The 22,012-nt window shown below is 36.1% G+C and overlaps 3 protein-coding genes and 1 long non-coding RNA gene across 20 annotated transcripts in view; 2 read left to right on the top strand and 2 right to left on the bottom strand.

Moving 5' to 3' along the window:
- Positions 1–492, bottom strand: part of LOC140671827 (uncharacterized) — a 28,128-nt gene extending 27,636 nt beyond the window's left edge. Inside the window, exons 1-2 of the long non-coding RNA XR_012047796.1 lie at positions 363–492; positions 130–208 (exon numbers count right to left, since the gene is read on the bottom strand). This is a non-coding gene — a long non-coding RNA (uncharacterized lncRNA). The remainder of the gene's footprint in view (positions 1–129; positions 209–362) is intronic.
- An 8,544-nt stretch (positions 493–9,036) lies between these two features.
- On the bottom strand, positions 9,037–14,009 carry LOC140671817 (erythroid differentiation-related factor 1). The gene is made up of 9 exons (XM_072903438.1): positions 13,850–14,009; positions 12,558–13,596; positions 12,058–12,468; positions 11,201–11,983; positions 10,791–10,970; positions 10,342–10,706; positions 9,948–10,263; positions 9,535–9,859; positions 9,037–9,425 (listed from the first exon to the last, which is right to left on the bottom strand). The coding sequence occupies exons 1-9, from the start codon at positions 13,880–13,882 to the stop codon at positions 9,281–9,283; spliced, it is 3,597 nt and encodes a 1,198-aa protein (XP_072759539.1). The 5' UTR covers positions 13,883–14,009; the 3' UTR covers positions 9,037–9,280.
- Positions 14,010–14,914: 905 nt separating this feature from the next.
- On the top strand, positions 14,915–17,096 carry Arr1 (arrestin 1). Its single transcript, XM_072903464.1, has 2 exons — positions 14,915–15,276; positions 15,539–17,096. The coding sequence occupies exons 1-2, from the start codon at positions 14,969–14,971 to the stop codon at positions 16,368–16,370; spliced, it is 1,140 nt and encodes a 379-aa protein (XP_072759565.1). The 5' UTR covers positions 14,915–14,968; the 3' UTR covers positions 16,371–17,096.
- Positions 17,097–17,689: 593 nt separating this feature from the next.
- Positions 17,690–22,012, top strand: part of LOC140671814 (uncharacterized) — a 66,303-nt gene continuing 61,980 nt past the window's right edge. For 7 of the 17 annotated variants that reach the window (XM_072903437.1, XM_072903436.1, XM_072903435.1 and 4 more), the window contains exon 1: positions 17,716–18,189. The gene's annotated coding sequence lies outside the window, so the exon portion shown is untranslated. Of the gene's footprint in view, positions 18,190–22,012 lie in introns of all 17 variants that reach the window. The other 10 variants (XM_072903429.1, XM_072903426.1, XM_072903431.1 and 7 more) reach the window with 3 other exon arrangements.

Below are 22,012 nucleotides of genomic sequence, written 5' to 3'. Positions count from 1 at the left end.
AATTTATATAAAAGTCTTTCGTTCTGAGTCTTTTTTTTTTTTTTACTCATTTAAATAATAAAACCGAAATAATTCGTGTACGTAATTTATGTATAAAATTAATATATTTAAATAAAAAATAATATTTACCGTAGGGTTGCTCCGCCGATGCAGGATGCCTTTCCTAGACCTCCTCCTCCTCTCAGATTGTCAAAATCGCTACATTGACCTGTCACATACAAATAGAAAATCCAAATTGTAGCAACGTCACAAATTATTAATATTTCAAAAATTATTATTGTGCGCATTAAATTTTATACTCGATGCACATCATAAATATCTAACAATCTAAATTTATCAAATAAAGAATCGAGCTCTCTTACCGAGCGAAAATCGGACTTAAGTCATCCAGCCGACGTTTAGAATCACTCGATGTACGTATTTCAACGCGTCAAATATCACGTAGTATAATGATAATACTTGTATAGATTTGTCATTGTTTTGGCGCGAGGAGAAAGAAGACATACTTTCATTTCTTCTCGAGGTCACCGCGTTACGTAGCAGTCAGGCTTGATGACGGATTGCAATGCAAGAAGCCTTTCCTAGGCCGCAATAAGGTAATCGCGAAAACGCGAAAATATGAGACGCGAACACGCGACCGCGAGACGAATGTAACGCGCTATATGTCAAGGCCGAATGCCATATTTTACGATTTCGGCATCGCTGCTACGTATTTTAACGTTAAGATTTATCGCGTGGTATAATATACGTATGTATAATATCATCGTAACGAAAAAGAGAGTGTGTCATTGTGTACGGCACGCTCGACTTCAAGGTGACAGACGCGAGCCGCGACGCACGCGCCGGAATAGAAGTATGTGTATGTACGTGTTATCGCTACGCCTGCCGGAGTGGGAATGAATGGGCGCTACGACTGATGACGCGCTAATATCCCTTCCACCTCTTACTACGTAACGCCGTGACCTCGAGAAGAAAGGAAAGTATGTGCTTTTTCTCCTCGCGCGTCACACACTGACAAATCTATACAAGTGTTATCAGTATACTACGTGATATGTGACGCGTTGAAATACGTGTCGCGCATCGAGTTATTCTAAATGTCTGCTGGATGACTGAGGTCCGATTTTCGCTCGGTAAGGGAGCTCGAGTTTATTTGTAAATGTAGATTGTTAAATATTTATGATAAATGGATGTGCATCGAATATAAAGTTTAATGCGCACCATAATAACTTTTGAAACATTAATAATTTGTGACGTTGCTATAATTTGGATTTTCTATTTGTATGTTACAGGTCAACGTAGCGACTTTGACAACCTGAGAGGAGGAGGAGGTCTAGGAAAGGCATCCTGCATCGGCGGAGCAACCCTAGGGTAAATATTATTTTTTATTTATATGTATTAATTATTATATATAAATTGTATACCCGAATTAATTTGGTTTATTATTCGAATAATTTAAACAGTTAAAGAGAGACTCAGAGAGAAAGACTTTTATATAAATCTTAAAAGTCTTTATTTAAAAAGTAGTTTTTTCGGAATTTATAAAATTATTATATATTTATATGTTCCATATTTATATATCTCTAGTAGTATATATTTATATATCTTATTATTGTACACATCAAATATAAAATTCGGTGAGTACAATTTCTTGAATAAAAATGATTTTAAAAATGTTATTATTTATATAATAATTATTAATTATTATTTTATTAATAATTTCTTGAATATTATTTTAAGCTCTGTTATAATTTGAATTTTTTATTTGTATGTTATAGACAACTTATTCTATTATATCGACAACTCCGCTGTTGCGTATCAATGTCGGTAAGTGACACAAAGATTTTATTTTAAAACAACTAATTTATGTACAGATTTGTATACAATTATTGATACAGCTAGAGATTGTAGATAAACTCGTGGCTTTAACTCTCGGGCGACAGGATAGCGTGTATGGCGGACTGTGGATCAGTTTTAAATCACGTAAAAATTTCATTTTACAGATATATATCCTAAGATACAATTTTATATAAATTTTTAATTTATTATATTTTAATAGAGATACTATTTGTATATAAAAATTATAAATAAAAAGAAAAATAAAAAATAATTTTAGAATAAAATAATATATTTCTTCTAATAATAATATTATTTATTCTAGTGTTATGCAAAATGTACATGAAATATTTATTTCAATTATATACAAATAAATAAATAAATAAATATGTATATAATTATTTATGAAATAGTTATTTATAAATATTTATAAAATATATATATATATATATATATTTAGAAACATGTTAAATCACAGAAATAAAAAAAGAAAAAGAATTGTATTTGAAAACTTGGATCACAAATATAAATATTGTTCTAATTACGTCATTCCGACTCGTATATTTTCATCGATACGTGGCCGTCTAATTTCGATGGTTCTTGTTATTTATTCAATGTAAACGTCCGGTGTGAAATGGATAACCACGTTCGACGATAAATGTGTAATGAGAATCGCAATAAGACTACGCTTTTCACAAGAGAAATAGAGTTCTCGATTTCCTATAGAATATAGCCTTTCTCCAATATTTATCTGACAGCAAATAAAGCTATCTTCGATAATTGGCTGATTCTAAAGTTGATATTGTCTAAGAACTTGAATTTCGTCGAAAATAATGAAAATTTTACTAAAATACTTTTTTTTTCAAAAAGTTTTATCTAAAGAGTTTTTAAAAGTATCACGTATTATATCGCGCTATTCGCAAAAGTACATGAGCTGCGTAGCGTAATAACTTGTTGTTTTCCTCTTCAATTGTTGATCCCTCTCAGTTACCTAGAACCACGTTCCGTACCGTGGTATATCGACGCAGTAAAACGTACACAAAATTTTACGACCGCAGACGCGTGGCATAAGAATTTATTGCGCGAGAACTGAGGAAAGAGAGAGAGAGAGAGAGAGAGAGAGAGGAAGGCAACAACTGCGTTTATGTGTACAAAAAGATCTTTGCTGGATATCTATGTATTATCTATAAGACAAAGCTGTGTTACATCGAAAGAATCTAGATAAAAAAAACAAAATAAGAGAGAGAAACGTAATAAAATATAAAGACATAAGTAAAAAAGATTTAATTAGATTTTTCAATAAATTTGATATTATGTCGTTTCGCGTTTTTTAAGAACAAAAATGCATTCGCGATATTTCGCGAGGTATAATGGACGGCTATCATTTCTTGTGCTTAATATCTTGCGGGCCGCGATTTTCGCGTATTATTCGTCATTGTCATGTCTGAGAAACGATGTAGAAGAACTTATCGTTTGTCGGAGCACGCAGAGTAAATCTTTGTAAAACGCGCGCAGAGGAAAATTTCGTGCTCCGTGCGCGCGTTTGATGTACATACGTCGTATAAATCAAAAAAGCGTTTCGAAAAGAACGATAAATATGTTTCAGTTTTTTCCACACTGTAGCACGATTTTACGATAACGTATCTTCCGGTTACTTGTTGCGCTTGACTGTTCACTCTTGTAACGCGTATTTTGATCCCATTTTCGATGAAAAATGCAATCTTTATATTAGATAGAAATAATTTGTTTTTTTTTTAAACTTTCAAGAACTACATAACTTTGATTATGTAATTTAGTTTTTAGTTAATTTCAGGGAAAAATTGTATTTAAATAGATTTTTTGGGGGGAAATTGCCGCATCAAATTTTAACCGATAAAGAATCATTTCTATTTCCATCGAAAAAAATATTTCCCCTTTTACGAAGTATGATCGTTGTCGTGTACGCAATATAACTGCATTGTCCGTGACGGAAAATTTGCGAGATTGTCGATATCGAAAAACGGAGATTAGAGGTGTGACACAGATGTTTGCGAGAATTTTACTAAGCTGCATAGAATGTCTGTCCCTTCCTTCTCTTTCGCGAAACGAGACCGTTTTTAAACCAGACACGTACGATCTGTTTATTCAAATTTTCGACACGCATACGAAACTTTCGCCCTCTTCCTCCCTCTTTTTTCGACCACCCGTTCTTTCTCTTTGCCAGTCACGCGACCCACCGGCGAAGTTCACCAACCAATATTTCACGATGCAGGCGCGGGTGGTCTGGTGGATGCAGCATCCCCGAATTGCAAGGAGATTGTGTGCCAAGTCGACGTAGTCGCACGTGTTCGCGAAGCAAACGTGCCGTTTAAAATCCACGTTACGTCGCGTTACAATGCCTCGACCGTCTTATGGCGCAGCTGTAATAGAATAATCCGGACTAGTCGCGGCTATAATTCATCACCCGATACCGTCCAAACTTTGCGACGAACGGGCGCGTCGTGCGTGGGGACTATCATCGGCGACTTGTGTCCCCAATTGGAATGGAGACGGCGTATTCGTGATGATTATTCGCGAGGGAAACGCGGAAGAGAATTTAAAAATTGCCAGAGAGATATCGCGATTTCAGATCATTTATTTATAGAGTTTGATTACTCTTTATCTTGTTAGAGCAATATTTTCTCTCTCTGCTTTATAACAGAAATGAGGGCATTGGGATTAAATATACATATAATAATAGAATCTCTCGACACATAAAGAAATATAGAAAAATAGAATTGTATCTCTGACGAACAGTTTTCGTTTTAATTACTGAAGTAATTTTTAACTAATGAAATCGTTCTAATTTGTACCATTCTAAAATAAATCCAAAACATCCATATACATATATATAAGTATATATATATATATATATATATATATATATATATATATATATATATATATATATATATATATATATATTCTTCATTGTCGGAACAATATCAATTATTCCGTAATTTTAATATTCTCTAAAGACATTTTAAAATACATACCTCTATCTTGCGCTATTGTGTGAAATTCTTGCATCGCATACTATCTATAAAAAACCTGTCGAGCCTCATACTTCACGATTTCTCGAGCATCGGGACATCGGAGACGAAAAGATAATTCGCGTCGAGAGTGCCAAAAAGAAAACGCCGTAAACGTGATCGCGCGAGGATGGTCGCGTGCCGACCGCGTCCGTGAAGATGGAACGCCAGGCTCGCCGAAAATATTCTCTCTTAGAAAAACCAATCGCTCGGAAACGAGCCGATAGCTCGAAGGTCGAAGGGCAAATGGTCGGTACGGTCGGCGGGCGGAAAACGGGCAAAAAGGCGGCGATGAAAGGGTTTGTGGAATGTGGCGAACGATGAACAGAGGGAGACCGCCGCCGAAGAACCTAATTGATATGAACAGATAAGAGTCGCGTTGGATAAGGACGAGATGTGAATACGGAGACCACCCTTCTCACAAAATTCCACGCACGCAATTCCACTCGTTTCGTCGGCAAAACCTTTCAACTCCAGACTATTTCTTCCAGTGCGTCATTCAGCATCATCGAGAGTATCGTAAGATTCAATTAAATGGGCTCGAGCTTTACTAATCGCGATGACGTCACGCAGGAAGTATCTGTGAAATAAAACGAAGAATTTTCTCATTAATTTATATTTGCAATTAATATATAATATTTAAAATTAAATAGTACTTATAAAAGTTTTAACGGAAGCATATTTCCCTCGCCTGAAGAATTAACAAATTATGATTTGTTTCCTATTTATATTTAATATATTTAAATTTAGATAACTGTTATAGATAATATAAATAGTTTTTTATTAAAAAGTGAATATATGAATTATTTAATTAAAAATATCTGATAAAGAGAAAAATCAAAGAATTTATAAAAGTATAATATAAGTAATATCCTTGACATTAAAAAAAATAAAAGTAGGCCAAATAAAGGATTAAATGCTGAACTGAGGATGCACCCTCATTTATTTACGCCACTGTGTTTACCGTTTTACCCGAAAGTGTGCAGAAGATAAGGTACCAGGGCCATAAATTGCGTGCGTTCAATCCAGAGAGGGTAGGAGAATAAACGCTTACGAAGAGCGAGGGAACAAAGGATGGGGAAAGAAAAAAAACGAGAGAAAAGACAAGGTCGGCACTTCGCGGCGAATTTCTTCGCGAATTAATATTTGCGGCGGCGGCTGCGAGCGACGGCTTCGTGCGAGGCGAAAAGGAAGATTCCTTCGCCAAAGAGATAGAACAAATAACGAACGCGACGTCGGGGACAAATGGGGTGGATCCGCTCTCGGACTAACCGCAGTGACACGATACTTTGTGAAGAAACCGCGTTGATGTTTCAAAAAAAAAAAAAAAAAAAAAAAAAAAAAGCTATTCCTTCTGAAAGCGCACAATTTCATCCACGAGTGGAACAGGAACTCTTTCTCACAGATAAGACATCGCGATAAAGATCGAAAATAATGGACGAAATAATTCGCGATGAAAATGACTTATCGTAAAGATATAGAGTTTACTTGCTGCAAATTTTTATCGTAAAAGAGAACGGCAAGAGAAGTTATCGTAAACGTTCGTTGTGCGAAAGTCCATGACATATCGATCGGATATGTCGATCGTTCGACTTGGCAAAGTGTATCTTTTAATAAATCGCGATATCCGAACTCTTTCCAACGGTGCACATTTCCGCGATACCTGTCACCTCCCGTCAAGTACGTTTCATTAAAAGTGGCGGATTTAGGTGGGTCGTATCTTCGGTCTTGGCAGATATTTAACCGCAACGTCGTGCAACATTGATACCAAAATCGCAATGTCGCGATCTCGATAACATTTCGAAAGCGATTGTGTAGGAGAAACACTAATACATATTCAGAACTCGAAGCGTTGAAATTAATACGTAAAACCCCAAGAAAACGCGAAATAAATATTTATATTTTTTATTTTGGTTTAAAATAAATAATTTAATCATACCTTCAATTTCTTTATCTTTTAATAAATATTTTTATTGTTATATGATTATTATCCATAGGAAGATGGATATTTGATTTTTAAATTATTATTGCTTATGGGGAAGAATTACAATAATCATAAACTTAAAAACGAATGAATAAGAGATTTATAAATTTATTCATCGTTTATCCATTGATTATTTTTTCATAGAATGATTTAGATACCTTTCAACTCTCGGGGTTCTAAGGGACCACTCTCTGAAACCATCCCTACTGGGTAAGTGTCCGCCGCTACGGAAGCTATACGAACGTCTGCGGGATACGTAACCAGGATTGGGCGGGAAATGAAAGCAGGAAGGAGACAGCAAATTGACCGACCCTTTTCCGCTTGCTCCTTTTGTTTTGTCTTTGACATACGCTCTCTGCTGGTGTCCGAGTCCTCTCTTCCGGGGGAGGGGAAGTCGAATCCATTCGGGCGTGAGGGATGCGACTGACAGCTGGGATTGTTATATCTCTCAGCGGATTCCGGACGAACGCGACCGCTCGTAGTTCATCGATCTTCGATCGTTCTCGACACCGTCGACGCGCGATAGATTGGTTTCTATCTTCATTAAAATTAATCAAGCAAAGCGTGTCGCGTCGCCGCGATTGCCCTTGCCTATCGCCCGTAACAGTTTACGGTATGTATTATTCAGACATGTGCACGCGCGCCTCATCGAGTACAGAATATTCGGCAGAGAAATTTCTGGATTTGGATTTATCAGCAATACAATCTTAATAAGAAGGAAGAAATTGCAAAATTGTAAATTTCATCTTTTGTTATTGCAAAATTATAAAATTTATTCATATCATATTGCATAATTTATTGAATCGAAATTTTGATAGAGTGAAATGTGAATGCAAAGATGCATTCTAGTAAAATTGATGTTACAAAATTTTGTTATTGCATAATAAATTAATTATAAAATTTGTCAAATAGGTGTCGTATAATTCATTGAATCGAAATTTTGATAGATTTTTTTACACGTTGTTACGTCTCTTACATACATACATACGTGTGTAATCTATAGATTAAGAATATCAATTATTTATATTAGAATTATAGATAGATAATTAATACAAGTGTGAAAGAGAAGAATTTTAATAAATATATATATATATATATATATATATATATATATATATATTGTGACGTATTTAAAGTCCTAATTAGAAAATCTTTTGTTAAGTTCGATACGCTTGTCGATATCAAACAACGAAGTTTATTATAATCGTCGAAGAGAACTTTGCTTGCAGGGTAAATTTTAAAACCGAATGAAAGCTGGTTGTATTCCATTTTGCTTTCTTATTTTATCTCCCATTACATGTTTACCATGTTTACATATCCCATTACATTTTTCGATATCTTATACGTTACACTCGATTATTTGTGTTGCGTGTACATATCTTAAATTCAAGCAATATAGATGAAAAAGTATAGGTAAATATGTATATACTACATGAAGCATGTAGAGATACGAATTTTCTGCGATATCCTGTGATGCTTTTTAAAGAGATTTTTCTCTGATATTCAATCTCTAACAAAAAAGATCCCATCTTATAGGAAGCTTTCGTTGATGTTTTTGATATACGCACAATCAAGCGTATAGCAGTGATTTGCCGCAGGGCTCGTTCCCTGTAGACTTCGACGACTGGGATTTCACTGTGTAACTCGGTTCTCATTTCAGATTCTCTAATAAATGAGTTTTTTTATCGAGTTTTCACTCGACCGAACCGAACACACACTCTCGCACTCTCGTGTATATCAGAAACTTATATGTATACAAGCCCCGCATATAGAAGCTCATTCAAACTCTTCTGTCACACCATTCGTCGACCAGAAAATACACATATGAACTCCAATCTTGGCGAAAGATTTAGATTTTCCCCTTCCCCAACTTTATCCCCCAATCTTGCTTCTATTTTAATTAAAGTGTCACGCCGACATCTATCCTGTCGCCAGATAAGATCCTCATCAAAAGCAAAACTAATTAGACTTGATAAGGGTGACAGGACTATTGAGAGAGAATCTAATACCTCATTGAGGATTTGATCTCCGAATATGACTATGATCTTTCGAATATAAAATTTAGGGTATAGAATATACTTTGAGAAGTAATTTTTTCGAGTATAAAATTTAGGGTATAATACATATTTTGAGAAGTAATTTTTTTTATTCCTCTTTGTAGTTTAAAAATATACATTTTATTTACATATGTAGAGTAAAAATGTTTCTCAATAGCTGCACACATTAATAATGAAAATAAAAAGAAATGGTCAAGATTACATCATTATGTAATATAATAACATTGTCATTTTTATCTCTTTTATATACATGTACGGTTTTAAAAGATTAAAAAATGCATAAACTATACTTATTAATATCACGTTTACTTACATTCTTTTAAAACTGTTAACTATACATAGTTTTTATATAATGGTTAGGAATCTGTATGTTTTAGTAACATACCATCGAGTTCTTGCAAAAGCTCTGTCATATGTTTTATGAAACTAAATCCAGTCGTAGTGTGTGATTGCAATGTTCGTAAGTAACATTGTTTATACAACTTTGCAAGTGTCTCGTGCCTGAAATTTAATCAAAAAAGAAAGTGTTAAAAAATATCCTTTAATACCGAAATTAATAATCTTCGCTTAATCTTTGAGAAATCGTATGATGAATTTAAGAGCAACGTACTCTTTTTTATTATGCACGGGACTTTTACTGAGAAACAGCTTGGTTAACGATCGTAGAAGGAATTGTAATCTTTGTTCTAGCAGACTAACGAGATTCTCCTCTACTTGATTCTCATCTAATGGATTTTCATTCACTGACTTTTGTTCTTGGGTCACTTTTTTGCATTCGGCGCTGTTATCTTCTATTTTATTATCGATCACTTCCTTTGTCTTTTGTGTCGCAGTGTTGCTTCGTTCGTATAATATCTCCATAATAGGTATACATTGTAGAATTAAAGTCAAGCCATTTTGATATGCTTTTAGTTTGCTATTGAAGGTTGTGCCGTCTGAAAAAGTCAAACCTGCTGTAAAATCTTGTTACATCGGAAATTAAATGACGAGGAAAATAATAACTCCAAAAGAAGAGTAGCATACTATCTGCTTGATGTTCCAGCATAGCGACTCTTTCCATTTGTACCGTCAAATATTCCGTACTCTGTTCCAATGAGAGTAGTAATTTAGCCGCTTTATCGTAATATAATTTAGATAACTGCAAGCTAGTTCTTTTCTTGCTATTATCCGTGTCCGATTCGATTTCTCTGTACATATGATGATAAAACGAAGCTAATCGATGCTGAATAGTTGCAGCGCGAAATTGATAAACTGGTTGTCGCGGTCCAGGGGTATCCACGTCACAATGTTTGAGCGCTTTTTGAAAAGTGTCGACCACTTCCCTCTCCAATTCTTCACTCTGTAACAGGAATAATTCATTAATTTATCTATAAATTAATTTATTATAGTTTCTCCGACGGGAAAAAAGTTACTGTACTTTATATCCGGCTATAGGATAATCTTGCAATAGTGAGGCCATTGTGAATAATGTTGTCGACAAATCCCACTTCACGTTGTCCCATATTGTCGAATTCGTGTTTCTTTCGCCTAAAACTTGCAGAGCCTTCTGATAACTCTCGAGTGCTTTGTTATAATAGTAGCGTTCTTTCTTGTTCTGTTTTTCGTATATATGTGCGGAAAGTCGCATGAGTCGCCCTGTGTTTGAATGTAAAAGCGCTACATTCGCTTCGTCATGAACGTCATTAAAGGCTACAATACCAGATTCTAAATGAGTTAAAGAACGTGTTAAAAGCATATTTACATCCGACAATTCGTCCGTTTGATTTTCTGGCTGGTATCGAGCTGTAAAGAATTATAAACTTTCGATTAATGAACGCCGTGTATTTGCTATTCTTTATTAAAATTATACGCGAAAATTACACGCACATCCAGCCTGATTCATGTAATAAACGCCCAACTCGTTATGAATATTCCCTAATCGCCTCAATAAGTTTTTTCTGTCCAAATTCATCATTTCTAATGATAAAGCCTTGGAATAACATTTATATGAAGAATCTAAAGTAGATTCTAAGTTTTCAAGTTTCTTTGGTAGTAATTCAGCACCATCTGTAATAAAATATGCATCTCAATAACAATTCAATAATAATATATAATGTATCTTAAATAAATATCAGGAGGAAAGCAAGCATACGAGCCAAAAAGTTAAAGAAAAAGGTTTTTTTTTTAGTTTTAATTGCGCTTTTATACTTTGTACTTGGTTCATATTACTTTCTTTCTGATATTATCAATAACAGTTATTTGTATTATTCTACGTAATATGTTATTTAAATATTTACTCATATCTAGATCCTCCATACTATATACTTCTTTGATTATTTTCTCTTCCATTTCATTTTTCGTATCGTAATCCTTCCTATGCTTCTCAATATTGCCCCAATCTTGTACTATCATGAAACAACAGTCTCCTGCCCGACCTAATAAACAACTAATCGATTTGTCGTTTCTTATGCCGCATAAAATTTCCAATATTTTCTGACAATACAATACTTCCAACATGTATCTCAGAGAGGTACCGTAATTTTTATTTACATATTCTTTCTCGGCGAGTACGGCAAATATCAATGATGCTTTCTCGTATAACAGAGTTTTTAAATGAGCGTTCCAGGAAATATTATCGCTCTTCTTTGGCGTTTGCCAGGTGGGTAATGTTTCCGCCTTAGATTTACACAATAGAGCGTTTTCACTCGCCTCTTTCATAACGGTTTTTTCATTTTTTTTCTTCTTTTGCTTATTTTTCTTCTTATGTGCAGGACTATGATTTTCTGAACTTTTTTTCGACATAACACTCGTATCTTTTTTATTTATCGGAGTATAAGGCATAGGAATTGCCTGAAAAGGTTTCGCTACATTCGGATGCATCTCCTCATATTTCCGTTTCTCTTTCTCGCGTTCTTCCGCTTTCTTTTGTTCTTCGTCGGAGGTATCCTCTATTGGGAAATATCGAAGACACTCGAGTCCCTGAGTAACGTGTTCTAATCCGAGTAAACATCTTTCTTCTATCGTACCACACATCGGTGGCACTTTGTATTTTGGTTGTTCGCGTTCTGTTTGTTCCTTTACTGCAAGAACAATCAATTGTAACTTACACAAAAATTTTAAAAGAATAGAATACCTAGATGAAAGAGTTACTTACTGTTGGCTAAAGTCAAAGACTTGATTGCTGCACAAATTTTCTCTTCTTCTACTTTCTCCTTTTCGTGATTCATACTACAATCGCTTTGAGTATCTTCCTCGTCACTTTGATCCGATAGGCCTGGACTGGCTGGATCTGTGCCTGATGGGACATACAAATCCGAAAGCATAAAATGTGCAGATGTGACGATCTGCGGATATTTTTCTTTGGCTAATAAATGAGTGCAATTTTTCAATAGCATTCTAATTGTTCCTTGATGGCGATGATAATCGGGAGAATACTTCATGTTGCGAGCTACTCTGTACAACAACATTGCGACAGGTACAGTGAAGGGATTTTGTCCTTTCTCTTCTGAAACGTCACTGCACAGTGATGTCAAATCATATAGCTTCACAACATCGTCGTCTTCACCTAATGAAAAAAAGTATTGCGTGTGAATAGAATATTCAAAAGCCAAGCAGACATTTATACGTATAATTTACATTAAACTTAATATTTACCCTTGAATAACCAGTAAGTATGACCAGCTTTTGTTGCATTATTTTTTAGAAAACTCAAAATATTTTGAGCAACGTCCCTAATTAGTCTCGCACTAAATTTGGAGTCATCCAAGTTTGGAAGATCTTCCGTCTTTATCAATTCATATTTCTGTACAATACCATCTAAATGATAACACATTATTACCTCTGGAACATTGCACATTAAATTATCTAACCAGTAGTCGATTCCTGTTAAAACATTGATTGGTTTCGACATATCGCTTAATCGTAAACTTATACATGGATGCGTTTCACCACCGAATATTGGCATGTCTGTTCCAATAAGCATCTGTATATTCTCGAACGTCCATACGACGTTCCTTGCAAAATTGTGATTATAATTTGGATCAGGTACTTTTTCTTCTTGTGTCGGTTCAGGCAAACATGGTTCTAACGTTTCTACAGGTAACTGAGGTTTCTCGTCCTGTTTGTTACTATCTGCAAGTACTATAGAATGATAAAGAAACTTAGATACCAGATTTCTCTGTTGCAAACTATTTCTGCTATATTCCTTGTGGAAAAAACGATTCCCCTTGTCGCGAAGATTTTGAAAAATATGATCATAGAAGAATTTTTTCAACCATTCCCAGTCATTCTCAGCCTGTCTCAGCAGGTACCTGTGTATATCAAAGTCATCCAACAACAATGTGTTTTCAATACGATGTACCATCATTGAAATCACCCCACGATTGTAAGGAAGTTTAAGTAATCTTTTTATATTTTCTGCATCCGATACAACATCCACTTCCCCAACACAATCGGGAAACATGTGTGCCATGCGAAAACTGGAAAATCCTGTACTCTGTGACCAAACATTCTGCAGACCATAACTCTCTGCTGAACTGCTAAGCCAATTGCTGGGTGGTTCCTTCAAATCTGTATTACATTGTAATTGAGCATATGTTGCTGGTGTTTGAATCGCAGAATATTTTACCACTGCAGTGGACTTTACAGGTTTTTTTGGAGAATCTGGTGGGGTAACTAAGGCTGTTGATGTCATCTGCAAATGAATAAATTAAATCATTTTTTCTTTATGATTCCCTTTAGTTTATTACTAGTCGAAAATATTAATAATTTATTTTATACATAAATTTCTTTAAAAATCGTTAAGAAACATTTCATTATTTAAACTATTATAAGGCACCTTTATAAGCACGTGTAATTAGAATAAGTAAAATGTTTTCTACACAAAAAATATTTTTCAAGAATCGAGCAATAGTTCGCATAAATCGAATAATTGACAACAAACTTACCACATCAGCATTGATATCTGAATTTTTCGACATTTTCCTGTATTATTTTTCGTACCCGTTTTTTACAAAATATCCATTTTATCCAAAAATTTCTAGAAGAACATAGAAGTTTACGTACGCACAGCTCCGCAACATAAATAATACAACTGCTACAAACTACAAACCACATGCGTGATGACCATATTGCTATAGTCGAACACTAAATTATCGATCACTGAATTATCAGTTTCCTATATTATCAAACTGAGATAACGTAGATTTCAAGTATTATTATTATATCCTACTGTTATATGAACACGTATATCTTTCATATATGAAAAAGTTTTATTTTTATAACATTTGAGCAAATAAACTTGACTAAATATATTGCATACAAATTAATGTAAAAATTTATACTTTTTATTGACATTAAATCCATTATATCGCAATATCGTTCAATATCTAATATTGTTTTCATATTTTATAAATATAACATGTTCTGATTTTTTATAAATCCTTTCACATTATGTTCTTAATTAGATATATTTAATATTTTTATTTTGTACGTATGTACATTTATTTTTATGTATAATTCTATAAATAGGACAATATTTTTCACTTTTTAACACGAAAGAACATTAAAAGTTTTGCAAACAAGAAAATGCAATTCTTAGTATAAAAATATCGATGAATATATATTAAAGAATTTAAGAATTACTTTGAAAACGAAGCCTAAAAAGCTTAAAGGTCAACGGAATAAATCGAAGTCACAAAAGCTACGCTTATCAAATCTATTATGTTAGAATAAATCTCCCTGTCTTTGAAAAGATCATCAGTCTGTTCTCCCGCAACTCAGTCAACATTTTGAAAATTAAATTATTTATATAAGTGAAAAAGGTGAATGATGTACATACATTCGCATCATAAATAATCCATATTACGTAGGTATCTTAAGAACACAGAAAGTTCACGTAAAGGCGAGCTAAACGCTGCTTCATCCGCGTTGCTAAACGCCTTAAGAAACCTTAAAAGTCGATCACGTGTTACCTAAACCACCCGATATATAAGTCCTCGATTTAAGATTCGACAATCCAGTCGTCTTCTGTGTGAACAAGATAGAGAAAAAACAATATTTCTACCATGGTAGCGAATTTCAAGGTCTACAAGAAATGTTCGCCCAACAGCAAGCTCGCTGTTTATCTGGGCAAACGCGATTTCATCGACTATCTGTCTGGCACCGAGCCGATCGACGGAGTAGTTTTGGTGGATCAGGATTACGTAGACAGCGGCAGGAAGGTGTGGTGTCAGCTGGTGTGCAGCTTCCGGTACGGCCGCGAACAAGACGAGGTGATGGGCCTCAACTTTCAGAAGGATCTCTATCTGGCCTCGGAGCAGATCTTTCCGCAAGTTAAGAAGCCCGAGTTCAATCTCACCAAGTTGCAGGACAGGTCAGATTATTTTTAGAATACGGGTTAAATTTCGATGAGTCTTGCTACGCGATCAATTACGTGCATACGTTGAAAATTAAATTGAAATCTATTAATATTTAATAACAAAAATCATCTAAAAAATTAGTCTTCAAGATGATTCTTAAATTCAACTTATTATATGTTATATGTTTTTTACTTAACGTAAAATCTCTAGCAAAGTAAAGTAAAGTAACAAAATTATAAGAAATAAAAAATTGAGGTACATCTTCGGAACCTATAGATTGCTGAAGAAATTGGGCTCGAACGCGATACCGTTCACCTTCACGTTCCCGCAAAGCTCACCGTCCAGCGTGACCCTCCAGCCTGGACCCGACGAAATCGGTGAGCCCTGCGGTGTCAGTTACTACGTGAAGGTGTACTGCGGGGAAACGGAGACCGATCTGACCCATAAACGCAGCACCGTCATGATGGGCATCCGCAGGATCCAGTATGCGCCGACGAAGGAAGGTCGTCAACCCTGCACGGTGGTGCGCAAGGACTTCCTGATGAGCCCGGGCGAACTGGAGCTCGAGGTCGCCCTGGACAAGCAGTTGTACAATCGCGGGGAGCCAATCGCTGTCAACATATGCGTGCGCAATAATAGCAACAAAATGGTGAAGAAGATCAAGGCGCTGGTGCAGCAGGGCATCGACGTGGTCATTTTTCAGAATGGTCAATTCAGAACGGTGATAGACGCGGTGGAGACGCAGGATGGTTGTCCAATCGATCCAGGCTCGACCTTGCAGAAGGTGCTGTACTTGAAGCCCGACCTGGGGAGCAACAAGCACCGTCGCGGTATCGCCCTGGACGGCATGATGAAACGGGAAGACTGCGAACTTGCGGCCAGCACCCTGCTCACTTCGCCAGAGATACGCGACACCTTCGGCATCATCGTGTCTTACGCTGTCAAGGTCAAGCTGTACTTGGGCGCTCTGGGTGGCGAGTTGACAGCTGAGCTGCCGTTCATCCTGATGAGATCCAAGCCATCCGATCGGGTTAAACTGGTCTCCACAGACAGTGTGATGATTGAAGACATCCAGCACGAGAAGGGAGACGAGAAAATCAATTCTTAGATTAACTTTATTTATTTTGATCTCTGCAAATTCTCACTTTGATTCGCTTCCGATTTTTTAGATTAAATAGATTCAACAGGAGTGATAAAAATGCGTTCTTGGATAACGCAATATTCAAAAGACTCTAAGATCTTAGATAGATGTTAAATATGCTATATATTTTATAGATATCTTTTAGAAATTGTCCAGGTTTTTGTTTTGAGACAGACTTGATATCTTTTATTATAAATATAAATACATCACAAGCATATAATATAAAAATAATGAATATAAATATATTATTATAAAAATATTGAATTGATTATAAAAATAATAAATATAAATACATCACATATATAATATAATATAAAAATAATGCAAAAAATATGAATTAATTTCTGTACAATAATATAAAAATATTGAATTAATTAATTTTGCTGATATTATTAAAAAGTATATACATAGAGCTAATATTTATTTCTATAATTTAGGAAATATAATTTATTCGTATGTATTAATTGTTTTGATATGAATGTGAAATTGTAATGAGCTTTATCAAGTATTGCATGTAACTAAATCCACTAATCCTTTCACATAATCTACTATTAAATAATTATTTCAAAACTATCAAAGTGCGCAAATCTAGTTACATTTGCTCTCGTTTTATTTAATTAAATATCCCGCGCGCGGAACGATTGTATGTATATACATTTAAAAAATCAATAAAAGGGAGTTATAAAATGTAAATGTCGCCGTGACATTTCGACATAATTTTCCTTGTACCTGTCATTAGAACTTCGAGAAAAACATACAATCTTCATTATTCTTTGAATATCTATAAATTTTGCTCTCATTCTGACACGTTTAATTCAATAAACCTTCTCGCACCAATTGTCTCAGACACATATTATCAATATCATACATATACGATAAATAGAAAGCCCGCCGATGCATATATACAGTCTCTCAGCTGGAATAATTCGTGGGGACCCCATGAGAAACCGCAACGCTCGTTCGCGTGCGCTCCGCCACATACGGGGTGTCGATCTAATTTCCGACTTCCTGCCGAGAAACGTCCGAGGCGAAAGAAAACCACCCGATACGTGCGCTGGACATCGGAGGAGCGAAGAAGGGAAGGGGAAGAGAGAGAGAGAGAGAGAGAGAGAGAGGGAGGGGGGTATACGGATAACGTCGCCGAGATTACCCTGAGATAGAAAGAAAGGCAACAATAGTAGAGACGAGGAAAGAAAGAGAGAGAGAGAGAGAGAGAGGGTGGGGGAGGGAGCCAAGGGATTGAGCGACCGGCTGCGTGATCCGGAGCCGAGTGTCAGTCAGGTTCGAGACACCCGCGCGAACGGAGCAAGAAAGAGAGAGAGAGAGAAAAAGAGAGAGAGAGAGAGAGAGAGAGAGAGAGAGAGAGAGAAAGAGAGAGAGAGAGAGAACGGCGGTGGTTTGGCTGCTTCCCCTTTTTCGGTACGTTCTCCCGATGCGCCCCCTCTTCCAGCGGCCTCTACCCACTCAGGCGAAGTAGTAATCTACCCGTTTGTCTCGACGTAGTGTCGCGCGGAGTGTCGTACGGGATACGTGCAGGAGAGAGAGAGAGAGAGAGAGAGCGGCTTCGCTGGTGTTGTTATCCCGGCGTTATCACAACACCCCCCCGCACACTGCTGCTCCTCCTCCTTGTGCTCTTCCCCTCTCGTCGCCGTTGAATCTTGTGTAACCTTCATCGCATCTCGGTGTCGATACGTCGCGAGGAAGAGGCCGCGAGTGATCCGGACGGATTTGGCAAGGTTGACGACGACGAAGAAGCGGTTATAGGAACTACTCCGAACAGCAGAGGGTAAGTACACCTTTGTCTACATTTTTACGAATTTATTCTGCGTTTTCACTTTATAAAAAAAAAAAAAAAAAATAAATAAACACGCGACGCACGTTTCGCGAGGGAGGTTCAACGTGGCCTCCTCTCGACGTGGCCCCAGACGTCGGCATCGATCTCCTCCACGCCATCGCCGCCGCCGCCGACAACGAGCCCTCCGCCCTTCCGCCCGCGCCGGCTGTTGTTCTCTCTCTCTCTCTCTCTCTCTCTATCTCTTCTCATGATTTTGCGTCGACCGTGAATTCGCGAGATTCTCCTTTCGAGCATCCTTGCAGATGTCACTCGCCGGGGATGAGGCGGATACTATTGACCGGTGAACGCGATATACTCGGTGATGAGGATCGGAGGACGCGTGTGCCTGAGGGTGCCGGCTTTTCGGAGCAACCCGCGCGAAAGGGCGTGAGATTCGCGTTGGATATAGGCCTCGAAAGGGAACTCGTCACGCCCTATTTTGTGTTTTCTGACCTTCATTCGCTTGACCTGACACTTGCGAGAGTTCGGGCTTGAAATTCGTGTAAAAATTATATCAATCTATCCAATGCCGAATATTTTGAACGTTTGTATGCGTGAAACGGGACTATATCATTTAATTAGCAAACGGATAAACATATTCATAGCATATTTCGCGATTACGCAATTTATTTATATACACATTTGTAGCAGTCAAAAAATTAAATATTTGTAAAAAAAAAAATCATTTATATACGAACAGGAAAATATATTCCGATCTGGAAGGAAATATTTTATCAATAAAAAGCAGGGTTTTTAGGATTTAAATTTTTTATTTCTTACCGGATATACAACATGTCGCTATATATGATGTTGTGACGTTATTTATCTTTAACATCTATACGGTGTATATTATTATTCGATATTTGTATAACATTTTAATAATTAACTCTACAAATAGAAATGTGACAAATATGAAAAATATAAGCGACTATATATCAAAATTAATACTCTCTCTAAATTTCAATAATAAATGTTTATTTTAATTAAATAAAATACAAAGATGGGGATAATATTAACTATAATATATGTAAATACATAATACATTAAATGAAATACATAAACAAATTAAATACATTAAATTAATACAATTAAATATATAATATTAATAATATATTTTTTCTCAATAATTTTGTAACTACAATAGTAATGAAAAATAACAATAATAAAAATTTTCCAGGGTATCGCGGTGAGATTAGAGAGCGAAATCTTAATCATACGATCTCCCTCGAATTTCTGAGAGATTCACCTACTGGCGGAACAAAATGTAGATCCGTATATACACATAATGTCGAAGCGAATTTCATGTCGGGTGATTAATATGACACTGTTTGTAAATATAGTGGTGCGAATGAAAAACTAGCCACGCGCATAATGCGTGAGATACTAGGCGAGACAAGTAGAAATTCTTAGTATAAGAAGCGCTCCTTCTCTTCTTTGGTGTCGGCATAGAGTTGTTTATGACGCTATAACAGTGCTGAGAGTACTTGTACACGAAAACACATTTCGAGGGGAATTTTATTAGACGCTTCTATTCGAATTGCGCGATCGAAGGATAAATTTCTCTCACGGCACGTTTCTTGTATACATAGTGTTCTAAAGTGTAATATTATTTCTGTTTCTATCGTATATAAGGAAATTATAAAGATATGATAATTAATTGTGAATTTTTTTTGATTGAAAAATAATTTTGATTCTAAATAAAACACGAAAATAAACTTTAAAATATCATGCGCAAAAATACAAAATTGACAAAAGATGTGTTTAAAAAATCTCAAGACAAAATATACCATTATCTTAATTTTTAATTATTTTTATAATATATATAATATATATTATATAATATATAGAATATATAATATATAAAAAAATATATAAAAATATATATTATACAATATATATTCTCTATATACACTGGAATAAAATTAATAGGCTTGAATAACGAGTGCAAATTAATCACAATCGAGCTCGGAATGATTAAATGCCATGCTTACGCAGCCGAATGTACGCAACGAATCGATTTTTGTAATAAATGGCTCGATGCGATGGTTAATATTTCCTCGTTATCGGAAGAACGCTTTCGCATTTTATTCCATATCATTTTCCACGCCTTGGATACCATACTCACGCATTACTCTGGTTCAACCAGTCGAGCTGCGTAACATCATTCGTCGTTCCAGTCCCTCAGATCCGTTAATTATCTCGTCTCGTTGAATAAAATATATCTTCCCCTCTCTTTCTCTCTCGATCTCTTATAACGTAGAACTTGTCTAAGAAATTAGATATCTCTTGCTAACACCTCACGGATCTTCGAATCATTTAAACCTCGGAATTCATTCTAATATAACGTAAATTATCAGATTGTTGTGCGTGAAATAGAACGTTCTAAATTGCATTTTTTTAAATTTGAAATTAATTAATATTTATATAAATTTTGAATCGGTCAATTAAATCTATTTTCAAATAAAAGTAATTTACATGCACGTACTCGGCGTACAAATGCGTCTGACTCGCGTGTAAAAGTGCATCTTTCTAGAATGGAGGACGATCAACGTCGAAGAAATTCGACCTGAATTAGCATCGATTCGCCTCTCGACATCGATTGGGATCTCTTGCAGTCGCGACCTCGTCGAAAGCGAGTCACCTTTATCGAATCGTCCCAGTTACTTTCGTACGTACGGCTTCTCTCGTCGACGGTTCGCATCGCGAAGATCGGAGGACGCCGCGAGTCTCTCCTCTCGATGGACGTGATTTACATGCGGTTGCCCGACGACCGCAAATAACGACCTGCCCTGTCGTCTCGCACCCGCGTGGTCGTTCCTCCATCGGGATTCGACGCGAATAAAGTCCGGTTCCTCGTTCTCTCTCGATCGTCCCGATCTTCTGACGCGAACGTCTGGCGGAAAGATCAGTGCGCGAAAAATTTTACATTTGGCGGAAAATTCACTTTTCTTACTTGTGTCATATTTCCTGTTCATTTAATGAATTTATAATTAAAAATTCGCATACCAATTATTTTTTCGCTCTTGACAATAAGAAGGTACTTTGAACGCTACAATGTCTCTCTAGGAACGTTTATATATAATAATAATAATAATATATGTATATATTTTTCACGTTCTTTTTTTATCTCTTTTCTTTTTGACATTACATCGCATGCCGACCTTGTCGGCGACCCTTTACCTCACGGTGAAATTCGCTTACGGTTACTGCACGTGCTGAAAACGTGCGCTTCGTCTGGCCGGCTACCTTTGCGACTGTGTCCGATCCCGTGCCATCGTATATATGCACGCGCAGGTTCGCTCGTGTGCTTTTCTCTTTTGCGAGTCCGTCCCGAGAGAAGCATCTACCTACCTACCTACAAGGATCTGCGCCGCGTGCGGCTCCATCGCCGAACGTGACCGGTCGAAGAGAAACGTTGCGGTCCGCGTTCGGAATCTTTAACGCGCCACGTCGCTATTTCTAAAGCCAGCCAGCTGGAATCCCGTGCATTACATTCCGCTACGAGTCGGTTCTTCTTCTGAATCCGGTTAACCCTTTCCGTTTGATTTTGCATCGCGTTGCGTCCTCGAGAACAAAGTTTTATCATTTTGCTTCGACGTTAGAATAGGATTATGTAGAATAGGATTTATTATCCTTATTCCGTACTGATCAGTCGTTTCTTCCATGCAATTTTTAACAATCAAAAAACAAATAGTCGTAGAATAAGATACATATATATTATATAAGCAAATTATTTTTTAAACCCATTATTCTAGTCTTCATTTAGAAAGATTAA

This window comes from Anoplolepis gracilipes, chromosome 12 (genome assembly GCF_047496725.1).
Source record: "Anoplolepis gracilipes chromosome 12, ASM4749672v1, whole genome shotgun sequence".
NCBI classification, from domain to species: domain Eukaryota; kingdom Metazoa; phylum Arthropoda; class Insecta; order Hymenoptera; family Formicidae; genus Anoplolepis; species Anoplolepis gracilipes.
Note: the sequence above shows the minus strand (reverse complement) of the source record. Positions and strands in the feature narration are given on the sequence as shown.

Excerpts from the sequence above, each read along its gene's own strand:
- LOC140671817 (XM_072903438.1), bottom strand. The coding sequence starts at position 13,882 with ATGTCGAAAAATTCAGATATCAATGCTGATGTG. Across the intron at positions 11,984-12,057 it reads GTCTTTGACTTTAGCCAACA|TAAAGGAACAAACAGAACGC; the intron begins GTAAGTAACTCT and ends TTGTTCTTGCAG. Across the intron at positions 10,971-11,200 it reads TATGGAGGATCTAGATATGA|ATGGTGCTGAATTACTACCA; the intron begins GTAAATATTTAA and ends ATTTTATTACAG.
- Arr1 (XM_072903464.1), top strand. The coding sequence starts at position 14,969 with ATGGTAGCGAATTTCAAGGTCTACAAGAAATGTTCGCCCAACAGCAAG. Across the intron at positions 15,277-15,538 it reads CTCACCAAGTTGCAGGACAG|ATTGCTGAAGAAATTGGGCT; the intron begins GTCAGATTATTT and ends CGGAACCTATAG.